Below are 20,038 nucleotides of genomic sequence, written 5' to 3' on the forward strand. Positions count from 1 at the left end.
GTGATAGAATATAAGAGTTATAAAAGCAAAATTTGATTGTCTTTGAAACAATACTCCGTAAATGTGGGCACAATTTGGGCCTAGCTGATTTTGGGCTTGACAAACCTTGATCAAGCCTCGAGCCGAGCTCAGTTTTTCCAAACTTGACAAGCTTCGAGCTCAAGCCGAGCCTGGACTTGGTTTCGGCTCGACTAGTTAACACCTCTTATCATTACCCACCCTTATGTTGACACATATAAAGAGCGATTTTTTTCCCCTACTTGACATCAACTAGAAGGGGAGAAAGTTTTCGATCAAGCATAACATGGTCAAAAGGTAGATAATAAGCAAGAGAGTGAGAGTTGGGAAGCATAATATTCAAAGTTAGCAAAAGAGTAACGAAAAAATGGTGTTGACCAAAAAGGATTAGGAGCAAGAAATTTGAGCAACCTTAGCATTGATATGTTTTTATTCCTTAACCTCATTTTTATATAACCAATGAACAAACTTGAGAAAGAACAAAACAGTAACTCAATGGCAGACTTGTTGATCAATCAAGTTTGCATAGAGCACCTCTTTAGTTTTTTTTCTCCAAAATCTTGTCGGCTTGTTGCACTGATGAAGGCCAATTTTTACTCAATGAATCTCAAGAGAGAATACTTTTTATATTCTCTAAAAACCTAAATGTTCAATATCCTTCATCCATAAATAAGCAGAGAATGTTTTGGTGTCTCTTCGTAAATCTGTAACACTAATAAGAATACAGGAGTTAGCCGAAGTTATAAGTTCTACATTTAGCAAACACCACCTTCAATAACATTGATAAATATATGTAATTTGACAGACATAAAGTTACAGGAGTTAGCCTCTAGATGTTATGATAACCAATATACTTCGTATTACATACAGCGTGCAAACATTTGTGTCCTGACTGTCCTCTACAATTTAAAGCCATAGTCCGGACTTGGAATGGAAACAATAATGGTGAATAGAGCCTGACCAAAACGGGCAAATTGCAATACACGAATATAAGCAACGGATAAGCAGCAAGAACTGACAGTTGCCCCATTCAAGCAAAAATAGCTATATAATTGTGTGATTTGTGTCTATCAGAGAAGATGGCAACTGTGGAGGGGGACAGGACCGCTTATCTAATTTCAATACAACACGCATTTTCTCCTTCACCCTTATATATGGATTCACATCTACTTGTACACTAAAGTAGGGTATTCTGGGTTCCACATGTTGTTCTCTACATATTCTAGAAGTTCCTCCTGCAAGACAACATTAAATTTCAGTTACTAAAAGAGTCTGGATCCCAATTGAGTGGCTAACATGCCAGACAAAGACGACTTCAAAAGGAAGGCAACAAGTAACAGTTTCTTGTGACCCAGCTCCCAGGTACAGGGTTTCAACTAAAACAAATACATATATAGGAGCATAAATCATAGGCACATGTACGATAAATCTTGGGCCAATGGAAGAAATGCCTGTTAGTATGATAGTTTTTTTACAAAATATAAGTTTAAGTTTGTAATATTACCTCATTTAGTTTCTGGAGTTCCCTAACATCCATGCCACGATAGCCTTCTGCAAGGTCCTCTTCTATAGCCTCCTTCACCACAGCTGCTGCTACCTCTTTAGTGATGTCGCGTATTCTGCACCGGAAACAGTGTAAATAGAGATGCCATGAAATTAGAATTCTGAATTTCTGAAAGCTAAATGCTCCAAAACTAACCTCGATGTTGAAGGATAGATGACACCACTAAGCACCTCTTCTTCAGTCATATACCCAGCTAAGCTGTGAATCAAGAACCAATATCAGCATACTCTACTAACACAGGTCCGTGTTTCATAGCATGCTGGAGAAAATTAGAACCCCTATTTTCATTGAGTGCGTGTACTGAATTCAATCAAACAAGTGAAAGAAAAGTATTGAACCTCCTAGTAACATATTTATTCAGTTTTTTTCGTCTCCATCATACCACAAATAGTCTCTCCTCAACATTATTAGTAACATGTGATATGGGAAAGTTCAGTTTTAACTTGCTAACTTTAAAGTGGCCTATTATAGTGAAAGAGACTATACTAGAAATACAGCCACAAAATTTTAGGAGGAAATGGGCACTAATTTCATTTACAGATACTATGAAAAGAGCATAAGAATCAATTACTACAATCAGACTTAAATGGCTAGAGATTGCAGTCATGAGCCATGTCAGGGGACATCTTTCGTTCTCACTAGCAAGTAGCAACTATTTCTGAAGAGGTTGAGAACTTTTAGGAACACTTAGTAATGAAGGAAAAATGAGCTAGCATCCACATTGCAGTACCTTCAATTGCACCTCGGGATCACAAGGACCAGGCATGACAGATGACTCCTAGGAGCAAATAATAAGAAACCATGCTAAGACAATAACTGATAATATGTGATCAGATTCTGGTAATTTATTGAGCTAATATGATAAAAGTGCATACGCCAAAGAAGAGAAACAGCTGAGATTGGATCTGTGGTCTACAATTAGGCAAAGGAGAAATCATGATAATCCATTGCACATAAGCTTTCAGTAGAAATGCTAATACTTACCGCTCTGCAGCAGCCTGTAACATGCCATCTGAGACTATCTCAGAGCCCGAGAGAAGGGTACCTAGTCCTATCCTGATTGTTCAATAAAAAAGACATTAGTAAAGAAGAATGAAGGGGGCAATTTATATCAGAAGCTAAATGGAACCTTACCCTGGAAAAAGGTACATGTTATTTCCCTGGTTCACATGACCAGTCTTGCCATTTCCTACCATAAAAAAAATGTTCCATTAGAATTACTATACTCCTTTGTCCATTCTCTCAGAAATAATAAAACTACAGTTTTTGGGGTTTGGGGGACCAGGGAGGGGAGAAAAGGGCATACTGTAGTCTCTGTTGGACACGTTAAAATTGCTTTAACCAAGAGGGTAGAGAAGAGAAGACCCAAAGGTGCATAATATTAAAAAAGATTTTCTTGTTCTTCTAGTCAGCAATTTTTCATAAGACTCTAATATAAGTATATACATCTTTTTTTGGAGCTATACGAAGCCCCAAAGGACCTCAATTGTCCATTGCAATTGCCCTTGTGCTACAATTCTTATTTTCTTCCACATTACACTCACATCACTGTGAATTCATCTTTTTTAAAAAAAATTGACCATATTAATTAGAATGAATGCATACCAAGATCCACATTTTGGAATGGGCTTCCACTTGCATATATGATGTGGTCACCAACTGTAGAGAACGCTTCTTCAGGGGTGCATTCAGCTGTCATTAAGAAAATATATATTTATAAAAAACGCTGAAGAAGAGCTGAATATCACCCCAAAGTAGTACAAGCATACCATTTTTTGTAGGATTTGACATAGCAAAGATTGCAGGCTTTGTTGATGTTGAGCCTTTAAATGCTTCCAAGACCTAAACCACATTTAAGAAATGGATTAGCTTTCAATCAGAAAGTGTGCAAAAGTCACAGCTAAACAAAATACAATCATTTTCTAATACAGAAAAGAATCTTTTTTTCAGAAGAGAATATTGGAAAATTCCCGCAGCAACTAGAAGAATGAGCCAATCACATTATATTAAAAAAGATGAATAGTTAAAAAAAAAAAAAAAAAAAAAAAAAAAAAAGCACATCCTTGTACACAAATTGGCCAATCATTTCATAACGAAAACAAACAATGCGAAATTTATATCTAATGACAAATATGTAACTCACTATTGGAAAACTTGTATTCAAAGATTTTCAAAATACTGATTTTATTAGCTTAGAAATGTATTTCGTTAAAGAATTAATGAATTAATAGTCATATTTAATCATATAATTTATTGATATCGCTGGCTTATCAGATGGTCATATTCTATTATCTGCATGCTCTTGTAGTCTTGACCCAAGACCAGCTTTAATTAATTATCATATTAGATCTAATTCATTGCATCCGTAAATGGTGCTTGATTTTTTTTAACTCAGAGCAATTGGAAAAGGAGAGGACAGAGGAAACAATATTCTTAGCAGGAAAGCAAAAGGAGATCACTTGATCAGTTCATACTTCTCTTGAGAACAGACCCCCAACCGCAGATAATCCAAGAAGTACATCAGGTTTAACCTGCCGAACCTGTTTCACGTATGATCAAAATGTAAATGCATCAAAATCACGCAGCCAAAGTCCAACACTTTTGGTAAGTTCAAAGAGCATAAGCCCTTACAAGATCTAAAATTAAATAAATAAATAATTTTTTTGCAAGAAAATACCACAAATTAAGTAAGCTATAGAGAAAAAAAATTATTGTAGTATATCTTTCAAGGATTAAATTTTTTTGGCTCAAGATATAAGTCATCTGAATTAATTGGAGCCCAACTTTATGAATCTATTATGCTTTTCAATCAATGAGATGAGGTAAGCAAAGTGGGATTAATATAACAGGATCAACAAAAAGTACAAGTTTGCAAGAGTTGCATATTTATGTGTAAACAAATTGCACACTCTGTAACTAGTAAGTTGTAAGCAGTGGGGCAGAAGTTCACTAACCACTTCCGCCAGGCTTGCCCCTTCCTTTAACCCTTGGCGATTAATTTCATTAGCCTTCCAAGCAAAAGGGCGGACCTCTGGATCTATATCTTCGCGCTCCTCAGTTATCAGTCCCTAATTTTCACAGTAGATAGCAGCTTAGTCATGATCAATACATGGTTTCTGTTATAAAGTTAAAGCTAAAGCTCTTATCTTTGCCAATTGAAAGTAGTGCATAACTCAGTGACAAACGCTCCTGATTATCACCAAGGTGGGAAAACAAATATACAACTATAAAGTTCCAGAAAAAATAAAGGCAAAGATACATTACCTTCTTACTCATGGGCAGGAAATTAGAGACTTAACATCATTTTACTAGAAAAATTATAGGGGTAGAGATAACAGGCTAACGTATATCAAAAACAATTGAAGGATTTCAAAGGACCCAGTCCCTGTGATGTCTGAAAATTCGGCAGTAACAACCCCTTTAAAGCCACAGTTCATCTAGACATCCTAGCTAATACATGGCTTTCTTCCTAAGTAGCTTATTCTGTTATTCTACTAATAACAAAAAATATTTGTTCATCAACAAGTCAAAGGTGCTGAATTACATGAATCTGTACAAAGTGCCCAAGGAATGCAGTATACTGTCAGACAAAAGCATAATTGATTACACACCTTGGCATCAACCACCCAGAATTGGCTCCTTGCACTTTCGTAAGCAGACTCATTATTCCCCAACATCCTAGCCATCGTTTTTCTGGCAGCATTAAGAACACCTACACCTGCACTGTCAGAAACAACAAAACCAAAATATCAGTTGCTGGACAAATCTCCAAATGTAGGCAGGAATCATGAGTTTATTTTTCTGCACACCATAAAATTTAATCTTAGCTGCAAAAACGGACAAAAACTACTCAAACAAGCTCAAAAATTAGAGTTTCATTCAGATATATGAGATGAAGAACAAGAACTAAAAGATTCTAAAGCATAGCAGGACCAAGACAAGAAAAGAGGAAACACCCATCCATTTCCTTATTCATTTTGAAATATTCCCTCTAGTTAAGATCTCTGACTTCTCATTTAGGACATGTTTCAGAATTCAAGCTAACATTCCACTTCCTGCTTGGTATCATGAGCTCTAAACTCCCTGCAATCTTCTTCCCTGGCCTTTTCTGATAATTCAAACCAAACACCACATGAGATAGTAATCCCCTCCCCCCCCCCCCTCCCAAATTCCCCACCACCCCAACCAACCTACCCACCCACAGGTACAATAAACAAAAAAAAAATCAGAAAAATATATATAAAAAAGAATATCAAATATAGAATACAAGGACACCAATAACATGAGTACAAGATGCCAACGTGCAATTTATAGCATTTCTCTTAAGTCCACAGCTACTGTGACAATAGCCCCACCCCCACCCCACAAGCATATTTCCTTAAGACTTAATAGTTAATACTTGACATACCTTCCAGCATACTGATTTACTAAACATGCAAGACTTAAAATTCAGCAGATATTACAGTGCAAAGTTAAATGAGGAATTGAGAATAAAAACCGTTAATCTTCAATCATTAGGCAGTACATAGATTTTTTTTTTATTTTTTTTTTTAATTTTCATTTAGAAATATCTACAGGCTAAGTTAAAAGAAATCTACACCAAGTCCAGAGAAAAGGCAAGACAAGAGAACCTTCCAGCTCCGGCAACAACAATCTTTTGTTTAGGAAAGTCAATCATTGGCCTTCCTTGAGCCCTTACAGCTCCCAGAAGCCCAGCAATTGCAACACCTGCGGTCCCCTGTTTCCAATAGAAAGAGAATCAAGCATGTTACTTGTGTTCTCGGTATTCAAACAAAAGAAAATCAAGCATGCACTTCTGAAAAAAGAGATGGTCGGTATTAATAGCCAAGCATTAAATGAATTTTGGTAAAGGCCATGCAATAAGATAATCAATTATCAAAGTCCCCAATCTGTTAATTCGGTATCTATTCTAATTTCTAAGACTATAGTAGCTTCAGCAGCACAAACAATGACAATCTAGTTAATCAAAAGATACTTAAGCTTAAAAAGAATCTATTTCTTTGAGTCCATCTAATTTTATGGCTAAAATTATGTAAAATGATAATCTAAAATATTTAAAAGGTTTGAAACTAATTTAACATTAGCACCTACAAAGAATGCTTACATATTCGCAATCATCCAAATTCCATTCTAGCCTAGATTAAATATGGATATTAACATTCTTCAGAAATTCAAGTCACATTAACTTCAAAAGAGGAAGCAGATTTAACCAGAAAAGCTTCCAATCTAACTACTACAACAGAGGAGAAGCCCAAGGCAGCTAAAGACACGATCAAACCTATAAAAAAAAACCTATGAAGAAAAAGCACATAGTGAGGAGGCTTACTCTTGCCTCGAAAACCATAGTTGAAACATTAGGCATGAACTATAGTATCTGCTTACAAAACGTATTTACATTTCCTATATGGATGACTCCAAACTTACACAAGCCCTTGCTTGTAGTAGCATAAAAAAAAGTGATGGAAAGGAAAAAACATATTCTGAATATAGCATATAAAACCAACCTTGTGACGATCTAGACTAAGCCTGAAAAGTATAACTAGTAACTGACTTAGACAAGGTGAATGATAATATATACACTGAGTGGAAGAAGAGGAATGTATCATATAATTCAGTAAATATGTTAAATCCAGACCCAGCCTTAAGTAATTGATTGCTCATTTTCCAGAGAGCCAAACAAAGAACACTTTTATACGTCAAGGTTCTATGACTAGAAGAAACTAAAGGCTGACCAAAACTTCAAGACAAGGGCTCCTCAGCAATAGCATGTGCACAAAGAAACAATTAAAAAAAATATATATATAGTGATAATCCAGGGTTTTATTTGACAAAGCCAAGGAAGACAGGAAGTGTGCTTAACAAGAGCCTGATGCTCTAAAGTTGTTGTCCCCACCTCCCCTCCCTGGAAAAATTAAATAAATAAATACGAAGTACATAAAAACAATACTGTGGTACTATGATAAATATCAGACACAAGACAAGAGGGTTACAAACTGAGCCTTTTGGGTTCTAAACAATTAACCATTACGCAAAATTCTAAGGTGGAGAGCTGAAGACGCAGCCAGCAATAATAGCATACTTATACCTGTACATCATCATTGAACATTCTGTAATTATGTCTGTACCGCTGTAACAACTTGAAAGCCCATTTGGTTTGGAAATCTTCAAACTGCACAAGAGAGCATAAGATGGTGAAATTGCCACAGAAAAATAACAGAATTCCCAATGCTTTGCAGCAGCTTCATAGCATAAAGAAACTGACCTGCACAATAACATTCGGCCAGCGTGTATAAACCGCCTCCATAAATTCATCTATGACTGCAAGATAATCTTCTCCATCAAGACGATTTTCTTGCAATCCCAAATCTGCCAATAAGAAGTATAGATCATTACACTCCTTACATTCACATCTCTTATATGCTATCACACACTTTGATAAGTACACAGAAAAAACAGCCTATCTTAAAAAATAAAATAAAAATAAATAAATAAATACTATGTTGTTGGTAGGGTCTAAGAAGGTTTGGATGTATGCAACCTTACCCTAACCAATAAACTCGAATCAGAAGGTTGTTGCACATAAATTAATTAAATAAAAATTCTACATAAAAAAAAAAAAAAAAAAAAAAATCCGTTTAGAGAAGAAAATACGTTAATTAGTAAAACTAGAATCAATTACTGTAAAAAAAAACCGTTTAGAGAGGAAAATACTTCTATTAGTAAAACTAGAATTAACTACTGTAACATTACAAGTAGTACAGAGAATATTTGATAACGGCAGCAGCAATAAAGTGGTAGTAAAAAAAAAAACAATAAAAAGTATATTTGTACTACTACTACTACAACAACAATAATACTACATAAAGGATGCTGAATTAATGTTTGCATGTGGAATTTTCCATTTCCTTTGATGATGAGGTAGCTATCCATACACACCAGTACACCAAGAGAGGGAAAAAAATCTCACTGTAAAGATAATCAGCAGTGACAAAGTTCACTAATTTTGGAAAGCAGTAAGTCTTCACAGACTTGCTAAATTAGATCGCTTAGGAACAAAAGATGTGAGATTTACCACTTCATCCTTTCCTTTGCATATGGTTGGTACACCCTTGGTTTGTCTTTTATATGTCTATATGACATTTCAGAACTCAGAAATCAATTGTGTCAAACATAAACAAATACCAGCAGAACTAACCTCTCTACATTCTTTACAAAAGCAGCGAGCATAAGATCTCCTTAAGGCCTAAACCCCACTATAGGAGGATACCTAGTGAAAAGTACAGTGGTTATTTTATGGAATATATAAAACTAAAATTTTCGAAAAGGAAAGCCAATCCATCATACTCATTCTAAAAGAAAAAATTTGCAGATCATAGCATGTTCATGAGGCAGAAAATATTGGCGAGTAGCATGAGATCTAACAAATTTCACCAAAGAAGCAAGAGCCCACTCTTTCACACGTTGACTGTGAAAGCATTCACACTAAGAAACATAAGCTACATTCAATACACCATGTAAAAACAGACATTAGATGTAAAAAGACAGGCACATGATAAGCATGTTTACGAGCAAAAGACATCATCTCAAATGAACTGCGGCTGATAAACTAAATTACCAAACCCCTATCCATGACAGGATTTATATTCTTACATTGAGGATCCTTAAGGAGCTTCTCGTTATTGGTTCCAACATCAATCATCACTGGTAACACCTGCCCACCAAAAAAAGATCATTAAGGAGAAGGGCTCACCTCAAAGAGTTGGAACTGAAAGAAAGGGTAGCACCTCTACAACAAAATCATCTCTCAAAAGAAGCTTCCACCAGCAGGGCTGTGTGTGTGTGTGTGATGCTCTACGCCTCTACAACAAAATCATCTCTTGTGTGTGTGTGTGTGTGTGTGTGTGTGTGTGTGTGTGTGTGTGTGTGTGTCAGGAGAACAATAGTTACACAAAGCATTCAAGAAAATTTCTGAATCAGTTTAGAGTGAAATCTTGCTCAGCTACACGTTTAGAATCATCTATAGTCTACAGTAAGTCTCACCTGATAATGCATGTAATGACACATGAAAGTATGGAAGTGCTGATTTCTACAGATTACCTCACCTAAAAATTTCTAATAGATATGGAAAGAATCATCACAACAAGGGATCAGGAGTCATATTCAAGCAAAAAGAGGGGGGGAAAAAATTCCAATCACGAACTACATCAGAAAGGGACATGACAAGAAAAGCCCTGCTAACGAGAGGCATGAACCTAAAGAGAAACTAAATACAATTATAATGTTGAAATAGTTGAGTTTAAAGAAAATATTAGACATTAGGATAGGAAAAAAATAGTGAGATATTTGATTTGAAAGCCAGATTCAGAAGCTAGACATAAAAGAGTGGCATGACTCAAAAGTCAAGTAATTACTCTTTGTGGGTTTATCCCGGCAGCAGCAACATATAAATCTAGTTTTCCAATTGCAATACCAATGCCCTGAATCCCTAGATCTCCAAGCCCCAAAATTCTACTACCATCAGTCACAACTATCATATCCACCTGCAAAACCAGAAAATTCTATCAGCATAAAGCAAGGAGAACAAAGGTGGAGAAAACAAGTGATTTGGAACATCAATTGCTAAGATAAAAAAGAAAAAGTGCAGAATCCTACTTCCAGCTTAACTTTGGCGCCAAATTATAAAGATATTCATATTATGCAGAGTATTTCAAGTGCGTTTTCACATATATAAGGTAATTTGAAACAGAAAACATTCTAGCTGTATTGGGTAAGCTGTTAATGACAGCAATTTGGTTCTGAAATATGTTTTCTGATTTTCTTATAGAAGTGAGAGTTCAAATTTTACAGGTTAAGCAAAAAACTGGTGCATGAAAACATAAAATAAGGCGAATCAAACATTATTTAGAGTTGATCCTAAAGTAGAAAAGAAAGGACATAAGAACTGACATAAGGCTAGAGCCAATATCATTAAATAAAAAAATAAAAAAAAATAAAAAGAACAGTTCACTGTACTGGAAAAGTTTCTCTTAAGGGTCAGAATAGTATAATTATTCATACAAAATAAGTGAACTAGCTAAAACTTTTGAAGAACAAATCTTGCATTTTGGATCATTTTGCCATGAGGAAATACCTGATCAGCAGGCCAATTGTATACCATTGACATCATCTCTCCACGATCATCAGCGCTAAAGTACATTCCTCGCGGCCTTCGATACAACCCGCTGTAATTCTGGCAAACAAGACCAACTGTAGGAGTGTACACAATAGGAGCATATTCTGCAATATTTGCAATTAAAACCTGAACAAACATTTAAACAGACTGTCAGAAAATCTAAAAATATCTAGGCGCCAACCAGATACAGCATAAATTTGTAAGTTTTAGTTAGGCATGCTTCTCAGAAATCAAGTATTCAGGTGTCAACTTGAACAAGCTTTGTACGTCAAGTGCATAACCCAATATGCAAAATTTTACATGAGATCACCTCTTTAGTTCTTAAATAACAGTTTCAGTCTTAAAAATGATCAAAGTCAGGGCCCAAAGTTTTCTTACTTGAATCTTTCAACATAGGCCAAACTATATGAAGTGGTAAATTCAAGAGTCGAGATTACGGAGGAAGCCCATCAAGGAATTAATTAGTTGATTACATTTGATCAGCACACTAATCACTACTGTCAAGAATCTACAGGACTATGTGGTTTCGCTAAAGTTAAAGGTGTACATAACACATTGAGACATTACTGCTCCGCAATTAAGTAATTTAACGATTTCCAGGAAAATTGTTTCAGCTCAAAAGAGGTTAGCTGGAACAGATGATTCAAGTTTCAACAATAGTGTTGGATCTGATCATAACTGGGTTATTATAATGACCTGGACAGAGTCAAATCTAGTAAAAATTCCAATTAAATTAATTCAATTTCACCAGTTCATAGCTCTCAAGAGTGTCAAGATAAAATTATGCAGCCCCAAAAAACTATAAAATGCATCAATCTTTTCTATGTGAAACTTGCAAGTCTTGAATCATTAAATGCATGGAAATACAACAACATGAATAACAAGGGTACTCACTCACTTTATAGTACATTGTCTCATTTCTGTCATGCAACCGGTTGAGTATTCTCCATTTTGCTAAAGCATTGGGATCAGATGGTCCATCCTTCGTTTGCTTTTCAAGTCTCCTTAGGTCAGCCACTGTTTGGTAACAGTAATTAATAACAAACATTTTTCAAGCACAAAAAGGCATCCACAGCAAGCAGTACCCAGAAGCAAATTGATGCAAAATGTTTTGGATAGTACATAGGATGTAGCCAATTTTTTGGTATCTTGAAGAAGTAAACATCAGAAATAAGGCTTATAACTAAATTCCAGTTCGGGTGGGATGCAAACAGTGTACTTACAATCATGATTCGAATCTTAGCATATTAGGATTCATGTATGGCTATACGGTTCAATTCACGATTCTACCCGATTTTACATATTTCTCTTAACTAGCGAAAACCTCACATACTTAAAACATGCCTACAAAGCTATAAATAAATATATATTGTCGATTACTGGCTACTTAATGGGTAAACAATTATTTTCAATCAATAATTAGGTTTTATTTTAAAACTTAAACACATTCAATGAAATTTGAGTATGACGTCTTGATTATGCATATTCGCAGCAATTCTACGACTCAACTTTATGATTCGATTCTAAGAGCCCCTTTTGATTCGAAGTAGAATCACGATTTTGAAAACTTGTACTCATTATTTAATTAATTGGACGCATTGACTCAATGAATAAACAACAATGTAACATGGATCCTCTCTGAAGCACATTAATGCCTACGGCCTACTCACTAGAAACTATGAAAAATCCTCATGACAGTTCATAAATTGCGTATAATGTGACATTTGAAATCAAATTTAAATTCAACAATTGTCTTTTAAAACTAAATCAAAGACCTATCAAGTTTCAAAAATGATCAAATTTAGGTGAACAAAAATTTTTTGTAATTCAAAAAGAGGAACTGCAATATTGGGTGTTCTAAAAATTTCCGTCCGAAAAAGAAAGATAATTGAACTATTTGCTTCCAAGATATCCATCAATCAATGTTTTCCAAAGTGTAATGAACCTTGAATTAGTAATCTGATACCTAGATGACTAGTCAACTGAAGAAGATTTCTCCAGCAGAATATACAACAGTTACTAATTTCATACAAGCATTGGTGATTCCAGAAAATTTTATTAATAAATCAAGTCGATTTAAACAAAAAAAGAATCACAACACTACATAATGTAATATTCTTACATTCAAAATTTAGGTAAACTGCAATTGTTCTCAAAGAGGCTGCATATTTTAAAATAGGTTTAAAGTATTTAATAGTACCTAAGTGTTCTATGACTTTTATCACTGCACTGCTGGGAATTACAACACTAACATATATCTACAATGACTACATTTTGAGTAAATTTTCACCTCTACAAAACTACATTTTGCACTTTCCAGAGACTGCCTTCTTATTATCTATGACAAGGGAAGGAAGAAACAAATTATCATACCATGTAAATGACAAAACATAGTGAAAAGCTTTAAGCATTCGGCTATAATAGAAAGAGACACAAACATTGAATAGAGAAACTAATAGAGAGATAGAAACTAACTAAATCGATTAATTTGCTGCTCAGTAGTCATAACATTCGGTGGAAGAAGTCCACGAAGATCAAGCCTATCACGTTCTGTCATGGAAAATGCGGTGCCCTGCAATTCAGACAGTCATATCAAAAACACAATTTTGGCCAATCCTGAAGAATCGCAGGAAAAATGTGCAGTAGATTTGACAAACGAAAAAGTACTAGCAAGAAACTTCACAAGTAGATCAGAATCATGTAATCACATGATTTACATCTTGTCAAAAGAACAAATCCATATCTCACCGTGATATACTCACATACTAAGTTATGTAGTTTCTCATAATCTCACTATTCACTATAGCTAAAATATGTACATGCTCCCCTCCATTTCAAAAATATAAGCCCGTATAACTTTTACTTTATTTTTGTTATCAATATCACCCATCTTTTCACTTCTTATCACCATTCAATGTAGTACTTACGCTTTGTTCTATTCACCTTGAAGTTTCTCAAAAACAAGTTCAGATAAGAACTAAGCAAGTCCAACCAACTCACAACTTACAGGAAGATGCGAGTAGAAAGCTTCAGACTAGCTTGGATAAAGGTTTTTCAGGTAAAATAAACTGAAGCATCCTCTCTTCTTCTAGACAAGAAAATGTCTCAATCTATACACTGAAACCTTAAACTTCCTTAGTCATGAGATGGAGAAAGTCTTCGTGATCATCGTTAACCGTATTGAAAATATTGTAATTAAACATCACAAATCATATAAACTTGTTGCACTTCCTATATCAATCAATTTCATTTCACCAATACTACATCTCCGCCGGCTAAAACACTAAAAAATTAACCTTCTCTTTCAGCTAAATTCATTTTTCGAATGTATCTCCGGAACTAACTCTGTCTCCCGTACCACTCCAAATCATCAGAATTTCCACAATCTTACTCCTCAATTAAACAAACACATCAACAACACATAGTAATTCAAACATTTATTTTTTCTATCTTAAACAGCATATGAACATATGAAATTCACGTTAAAACTTCAATGAATCAGCTACAAATCACAATCACACTTCAAAACCTAATTCAATCAATCAAATTTCACAAACATTAATCAATCATCAATCATCAACATCAAAAACTAAAATCCTAAAAATCGCGAAGAAAAACGAAGTGAGAGAGAAATAGACCTTGTTAAACCAAGGATCATGAAGAATATCGAGACTACGTTTGTTAACAATAGCAGGACGATGACCTTCAGAAGTAGTGAACGATCTATGATTCGAAACAATCGCAATTTGATACTTCAATCGTTTGATCAAAGATGATGTTAATCTACTTCGATTACAAATCACCGACATCTTTAAACTTCAATTTCTTCAGAAAATCTGGAGAAATTTGAATGAATTTCAATGGCGAAGTTTCTTCACTGATGCTGCAGCTTCTACTGGGGAAGGGAAATTTATGAGATTGGTGAGAATCTTTCCTAATTGTTTGGGAACAAAATAATGGTGTGATCGTTTAAGTGTAAGTCAGACAAGGTTCTTTATTTTGGGAAGGTGGACCCTACTGATATTGACACAAGTATTAAGAATGTGGATTGGGCTAAATGGCCCAATCGCTTTATAATATTCTTATTCTGCCTAGATATAGACCAATTGGGTAATAGTATATTGCCAAGATAAGTAATGTACTGCAAAATGTTTTTGGAAAGTAAAGGATAGTTCAAGTGGTTAGAACTTTTTTTTCTTCTGGTGCATAGTACACTTAAGAGTACTTTTTGCTCATCTTGATTTTTTTTAAAGGTAAGGAGAAATCCCTTGCAAGTAGGGGGAAAATTAGGGATCCAACTAGCTTGGGGTGAGAATCGAACCACTCTCACGGGGATGGAAGGAGGTCCTCCAACCACTAGGCCAACCTTGATTCTCACTTTTTGCTCATCTTGATGATTAAAGGAGATTATTGTTCATTTAATCATCAAATGAGCATAAAATAACCTTAGGTGCTTCTCGCACCCGGGGTGTATATAAAAAGATTTCACTTTCTCCTTCTCGGTAAAACTTCCAAAACTTTTTATCTTCTGCATTTCGCAATAGTTGTTGTTTATGTGTGAAAAATAATCAACTCGAATAAAGTTCACTTCTAGAATGGGAGAAGATTAGAAAATCTTCGTGGGCAAAATATATTATGTTCATGAGTTTTATTGAAACAAACATAAAAGGTAAAATATTACATTGATAAATGTGAATAGTCTGGATGGGTGGCACGTTTAATGAAGGTTTCTAATTTTTGAATTTGAAATGAGTAAAAATGTTCATATGAACAAATAACCTAAGTTAAGTGCACCCAAATGTATATATACTAAGAAATTTAATGTAAACTAACCCTCAAAATTCAAGAACCATTGGTTCAAGGTTTGTCTTTAATATTTAAATGATGTTACGTACTATCTCCGTTATATATTAGTTGCAACTTTGGGTATTATTAGTGAGATATAAAATATTTCAAAGTTACAACTAATATGTAATGGAGGTAGTAGTAAAATACTTAACATTTAACACTAGTTTATTACTCCATACCTTAGCAAATTTGCAATTTATTATGTAATCAAAGGTTTTTTTTTCCCCTGTTTTTATATTAGTGTGACTGTGTGAGAGCTCAAAACTTAAATCTTTGGAAAATATTTTCCACTTTATCTTAGTAACCCATATTGAAAGTTTACGAATTTATTTTGATGAAAGTTTTTCATATGCCTTTGCAATTGGCATCAATTCCTCCGGACTCCGGTATTTGGAAGATTTGTTAAATCACCATCACAAAGAAATTTATATCAATTGAATGAGCCACTTAAACTCTGTAACTAGACTCGCTTAAATAAGGTTGTTTCAAGAAACAAACATGATATATAAGTCGTAACCTCAAATTGAGTAATACTCAATGCCAATTATGTTGAGATGATTATTTTACACGCACGATTTTGTTTCAAGAAAAAAACACGTTATATAAGTCGTTTAGCTTGAACAAAATAGCACTCAATGCTCATTATGTTAAGATAATTCTTTTACAGGACTTACTAAAAAATGAGGGTCACTTCTAGTTATTAATCAAACTAAACATGTTAAAGGTTAATTTACTATAAACATCAAGGATAATCACATGTGCATGGGAGTGATAGCTCAATAGAGCCACTCCCTGTTTCCGTGGCTTAGACCCGGGATCGAGGCACACCCCGGGCTTTCCCACCCATAGATTCCTCTTGTGATAGGAAGGACTGTGGGACCCCGCTTACCATTAAAAAAAAATAAAAAAATCAAGGATAATCACATTTATATATCTATTTACATAAACATCTACCTTCATATAAAAAAAGGTGAATCCAAATTTCCCAACAAACAATAGTAGATCAAAAGAAGCAGCACTCATTGCCCATCATTTCATTTGTTTTTTTATGTTTTTTATTGTCATAATAATTTTTGCATTTTCTCATTTTCTTTATTTTCACCGTTGAATCAATATCAGGTATCTTTCTCGTGTAAGATAACTTATTCACTTATTGATAAAATCTCACATAGAAAATTTACCTTATTATTAGATGGAAGCAGCCAAAAGTTGATCTGATGTATGACGATTCAACTAGATATGAATAACTAATTAATTTAGTTAATTCATTAATTCTAGTCGTGAATCGACCTAAACACATAAGCCAAACATTTGATTTAGAAATTTAAATGGAGTTGACATTTTTAATGTTGTATGAGATGTTCTGCAAAGCAAAGATGATTCATTTCAAAATATAATCGAATTCAAAATGGTAAAGGGCTGATAAGTAAAAACTACACCCAAATTATTATCTCTATCCAAAAGTATCTTTTATAAGTTAAATAATTAGTGAGGTGAATCTAAATAACTACTCCCTCTATTTTTAAATACTTGCTCCACTTTTTATTTTCGGAAGTTTTTAAATACTTGCTCCATTTCCTTATTTGAAAAGCTTTTACAATATTTAATTCATTTTTCTCAACTAATAGATCAACATAAATCATATTTTATTAATTTTATATTCTCTCTCCTCCAATTATCTCAACTACTTTTGCTTTTTTACAATTTTTTATTTTTCCACCAACCCCACTACCTCCGTATTTTATTACTTTCTCCAATTTATCTCCGCGCATGGAGAAATGGAGCAAGTATTTAAAAACAGACGGAGTATTAAATGATTCTAGAAAAGGAAACAAATCGCATAAATCATCTCCCACTAGCTGTTACAAAGTTGTCTATATACACCAAAATCATAAAAAAGATTACTTTCACCCCATTTCATTAATTTCCAATTCTTGTAATCTTATCTATCTTTCAAATACAAGTTTTCTGGCTTAAATAAAGGAACCTACTCGCTTACAAAGTCATAACCATAACTCTTAGAAAACAAACATTCCCACTAACGGCAATTAGGTCACAATCATAAACAAAAACACATTGCATTTAGACACAATAAAAACCACTTACAATACAAACCACAAGATCTCATCTTTTAAGCAATAATTACTTGGGTCCTAAACTCCTCCAAAAGTTAAGCAACACTATTTGGAGTCAATAGTACAAGAACTAAAATTACACTTGACACAAAAAAGTGGGCAAGTCAAACCCAATACCAACCTAACATCTTCTCTCTCCTCAAAAGCAACCCAATCCAACCCAAACTTCACCTCAAATAACAACAATAGCACTAAATAAAATTTATTAATGTGACAAAACATAAAATAAAAATACATTTTCTAATGGAGTAACTATATCAATAATAACCCCAACTACTACTACTACCAGTAGTACAAAATAAAACTATATCATAAAATCATATAAAAACTCTCCTGAAACTTTATAATATAAAAAGTTTTTATACACCCCACATTTTCAGAAGAAGACAACCTTGAATCTTCTCCTTCTTCTTCTCTCTCTTTCTTAATATTTCACCATCATCCAGATCTTCTTACCCAGAAATATTCAACCCAGAAAACTGAATAATCAAATAAGGGAAATGTCAATATATTTTCGACGCTTTAAAAGCGCAGAAAATTGAGGAGAAAGAGAGAGAAATTGAGGAGAGAGAAATTTAATCAGTCAGATGAGGTGCAAGAAGCACGTATCGGATTTCAGTAGTAGCGTCGGCGTTTGCGCTTCTTGTCTTCGCCTTCGTCTTGAAGCTGTTGTTGAAGCTCAATCTCAACCTAAATCATTGATTTCCGATAACCCTAACCCTAATTCTAATCATCATTCTCAATCTTTCTCCTCAATTCACCTTCATCATCTTCATCAGAAGCAGCAACAAGCTCCGCCGTCGCAACCGCCGCCGTTGATTTTTCCGCGGTCTGTTTCGCCGTATATTTCCCGGCGTAAATCCGATCAAACAACCACCACCGCCTCCGTCACCGCCGCCGCCGTCGTCGTTGCGGATATCAACAAGAAGCCGATAATTCAACGGTTTTACAGCACTCCACAAGTAAACCCCACTTTTGAGAAGAAGAAAAGCAGCGGGAAATTCAGTCTTATCTCGAAGTTATTCCGATCTAAATCGAGTGTTGTGAGTTCATCGTCGAACTCGGTTGTTGGACCCGGTGAGTTAACTCGGTGCAGTAACCGAGGAATGTCGCCGCAAAACGAGTGGAATGAGTTGGAGGAGAGAGAAAGAGAGTCGACGATGACGGCAACGACTCGACCGAGTCCGGGCCGAGTCAAGGCGAGTCCGGCGAGGTTGATGGCGAACAATGTTGCGAGTTTTGCGTTTTGTTTGAGTCCATTGGTGAGAGCTTCGCCGGCGAGCCGGTATCATTGGGGAGTTGAGACGGGATTTTCCGGCGAAATTAGGGTTCCGGTGACCGGGAAAAGTAACGGTGGTAGTTGTAATAATAATCATAATAAAAGTGGTGGAAATATTAATGATAAACCGCACTTGTCTGAAGCGGCGTCGTTTTGTGCGAATCGATCTAGGAAGCTTGCTGATTTTGGAAGGTTAAATCGGAAACGTTGACTTTGACTGTGTTCCTACATACTCAACCACTCAATTGGATGGATTAATGATGATCATGATGTTAACGATCATAGTAAAGTACGATACTACCTTTTGTAGTTTTTTTAATTTTTTTGTTTTAGTATGATTAAAAATTTAAAATGTTGATACCAAAAAATTGGGACACATTTTACTATGTACATTGAAGTTTTTCATTTTTCTACTCTATAGATGAGTGATATATTTTGCCGTTGGAAAATTAAAGAGTGACAAATATTACTAGTAAAAACAGTATTTTTATTTGAGATATTTAGTTATTGAATGTGTTGAGTTTTGAATATAGGGGTTGTTTGGTATAATATTCTCCGTAAGAAGTGTCATTTTGTTGAATATTTTGTTGAATCTTCTGTAAGTGTAACAATTTGATTATTTAAGGGGGTTTAGATAAGTTATTTCCTCATAGAAAAAGAAATTTATATGAGTTCAATTTCTAACGAAAGTACTCTGTATGTTTTAGCCAACTTAAAACAAACACTTAAAAATGTTACTTTCGTATTAATTGTGTTCTAAAATTGTATGTAACATCACTTAAGTGCGGATATGTACATGCATTATAAACGCATTCATTTCATTAACTCTATCCATTGCGACTAATCTCGATTTGAGGTAATTAACCTAAAATCGGGTTTTTACTTGTATTGGACTAGTATATTTGTAATTCATTGCGATTATTGATTAGAAGTGTTTGACAAGCATTAAGTTACATTCATTTTCATTTCACCTATTTTTTTAAAAAAATTCCCTCTTAATT

At 34.6% G+C, this 20,038-nt stretch overlaps 2 protein-coding genes across 2 annotated transcripts; one reads left to right on the plus strand and one right to left on the minus strand.

Moving 5' to 3' along the window:
- Nucleotides 1-701: 701 nt before the first annotated feature.
- Nucleotides 702-14,740, minus strand: LOC110721588 (NAD-dependent malic enzyme 65 kDa isoform, mitochondrial-like). The gene is made up of 19 exons (XM_021900769.1): nt 14,414-14,740; nt 13,251-13,347; nt 11,674-11,792; nt 10,734-10,901; nt 10,015-10,143; nt 9,254-9,314; nt 7,866-7,969; nt 7,689-7,772; nt 6,214-6,320; nt 5,194-5,305; nt 4,537-4,650; nt 4,057-4,122; nt 3,352-3,424; nt 3,188-3,274; nt 2,717-2,771; nt 2,567-2,638; nt 1,718-1,780; nt 1,523-1,637; nt 702-1,253 (listed from the first exon to the last, which is right to left on the minus strand). The coding sequence occupies exons 1-19, from the start codon at nt 14,582-14,584 to the stop codon at nt 1,185-1,187; spliced, it is 1,866 nt and encodes a 621-aa protein (XP_021756461.1). The 5' UTR covers nt 14,585-14,740; the 3' UTR covers nt 702-1,184.
- A 2,739-nt stretch (nt 14,741-17,479) lies between these two features.
- On the plus strand, nt 17,480-19,683 carry LOC110721589. The gene has a single exon (XM_021900771.1). The coding sequence runs from the start codon at nt 18,346-18,348 to the stop codon at nt 19,246-19,248; it is 903 nt and encodes a 300-aa protein (XP_021756463.1). The 5' UTR covers nt 17,480-18,345; the 3' UTR covers nt 19,249-19,683.
- Nucleotides 19,684-20,038: the final 355 nt, after the last annotated feature.

Source organism: Chenopodium quinoa, unplaced genomic scaffold (assembly GCF_001683475.1).
Source record: "Chenopodium quinoa cultivar QQ74 unplaced genomic scaffold, ASM168347v1, whole genome shotgun sequence".
NCBI classification, from domain to species: Eukaryota; Viridiplantae; Streptophyta; class Magnoliopsida; order Caryophyllales; family Amaranthaceae; genus Chenopodium; species Chenopodium quinoa.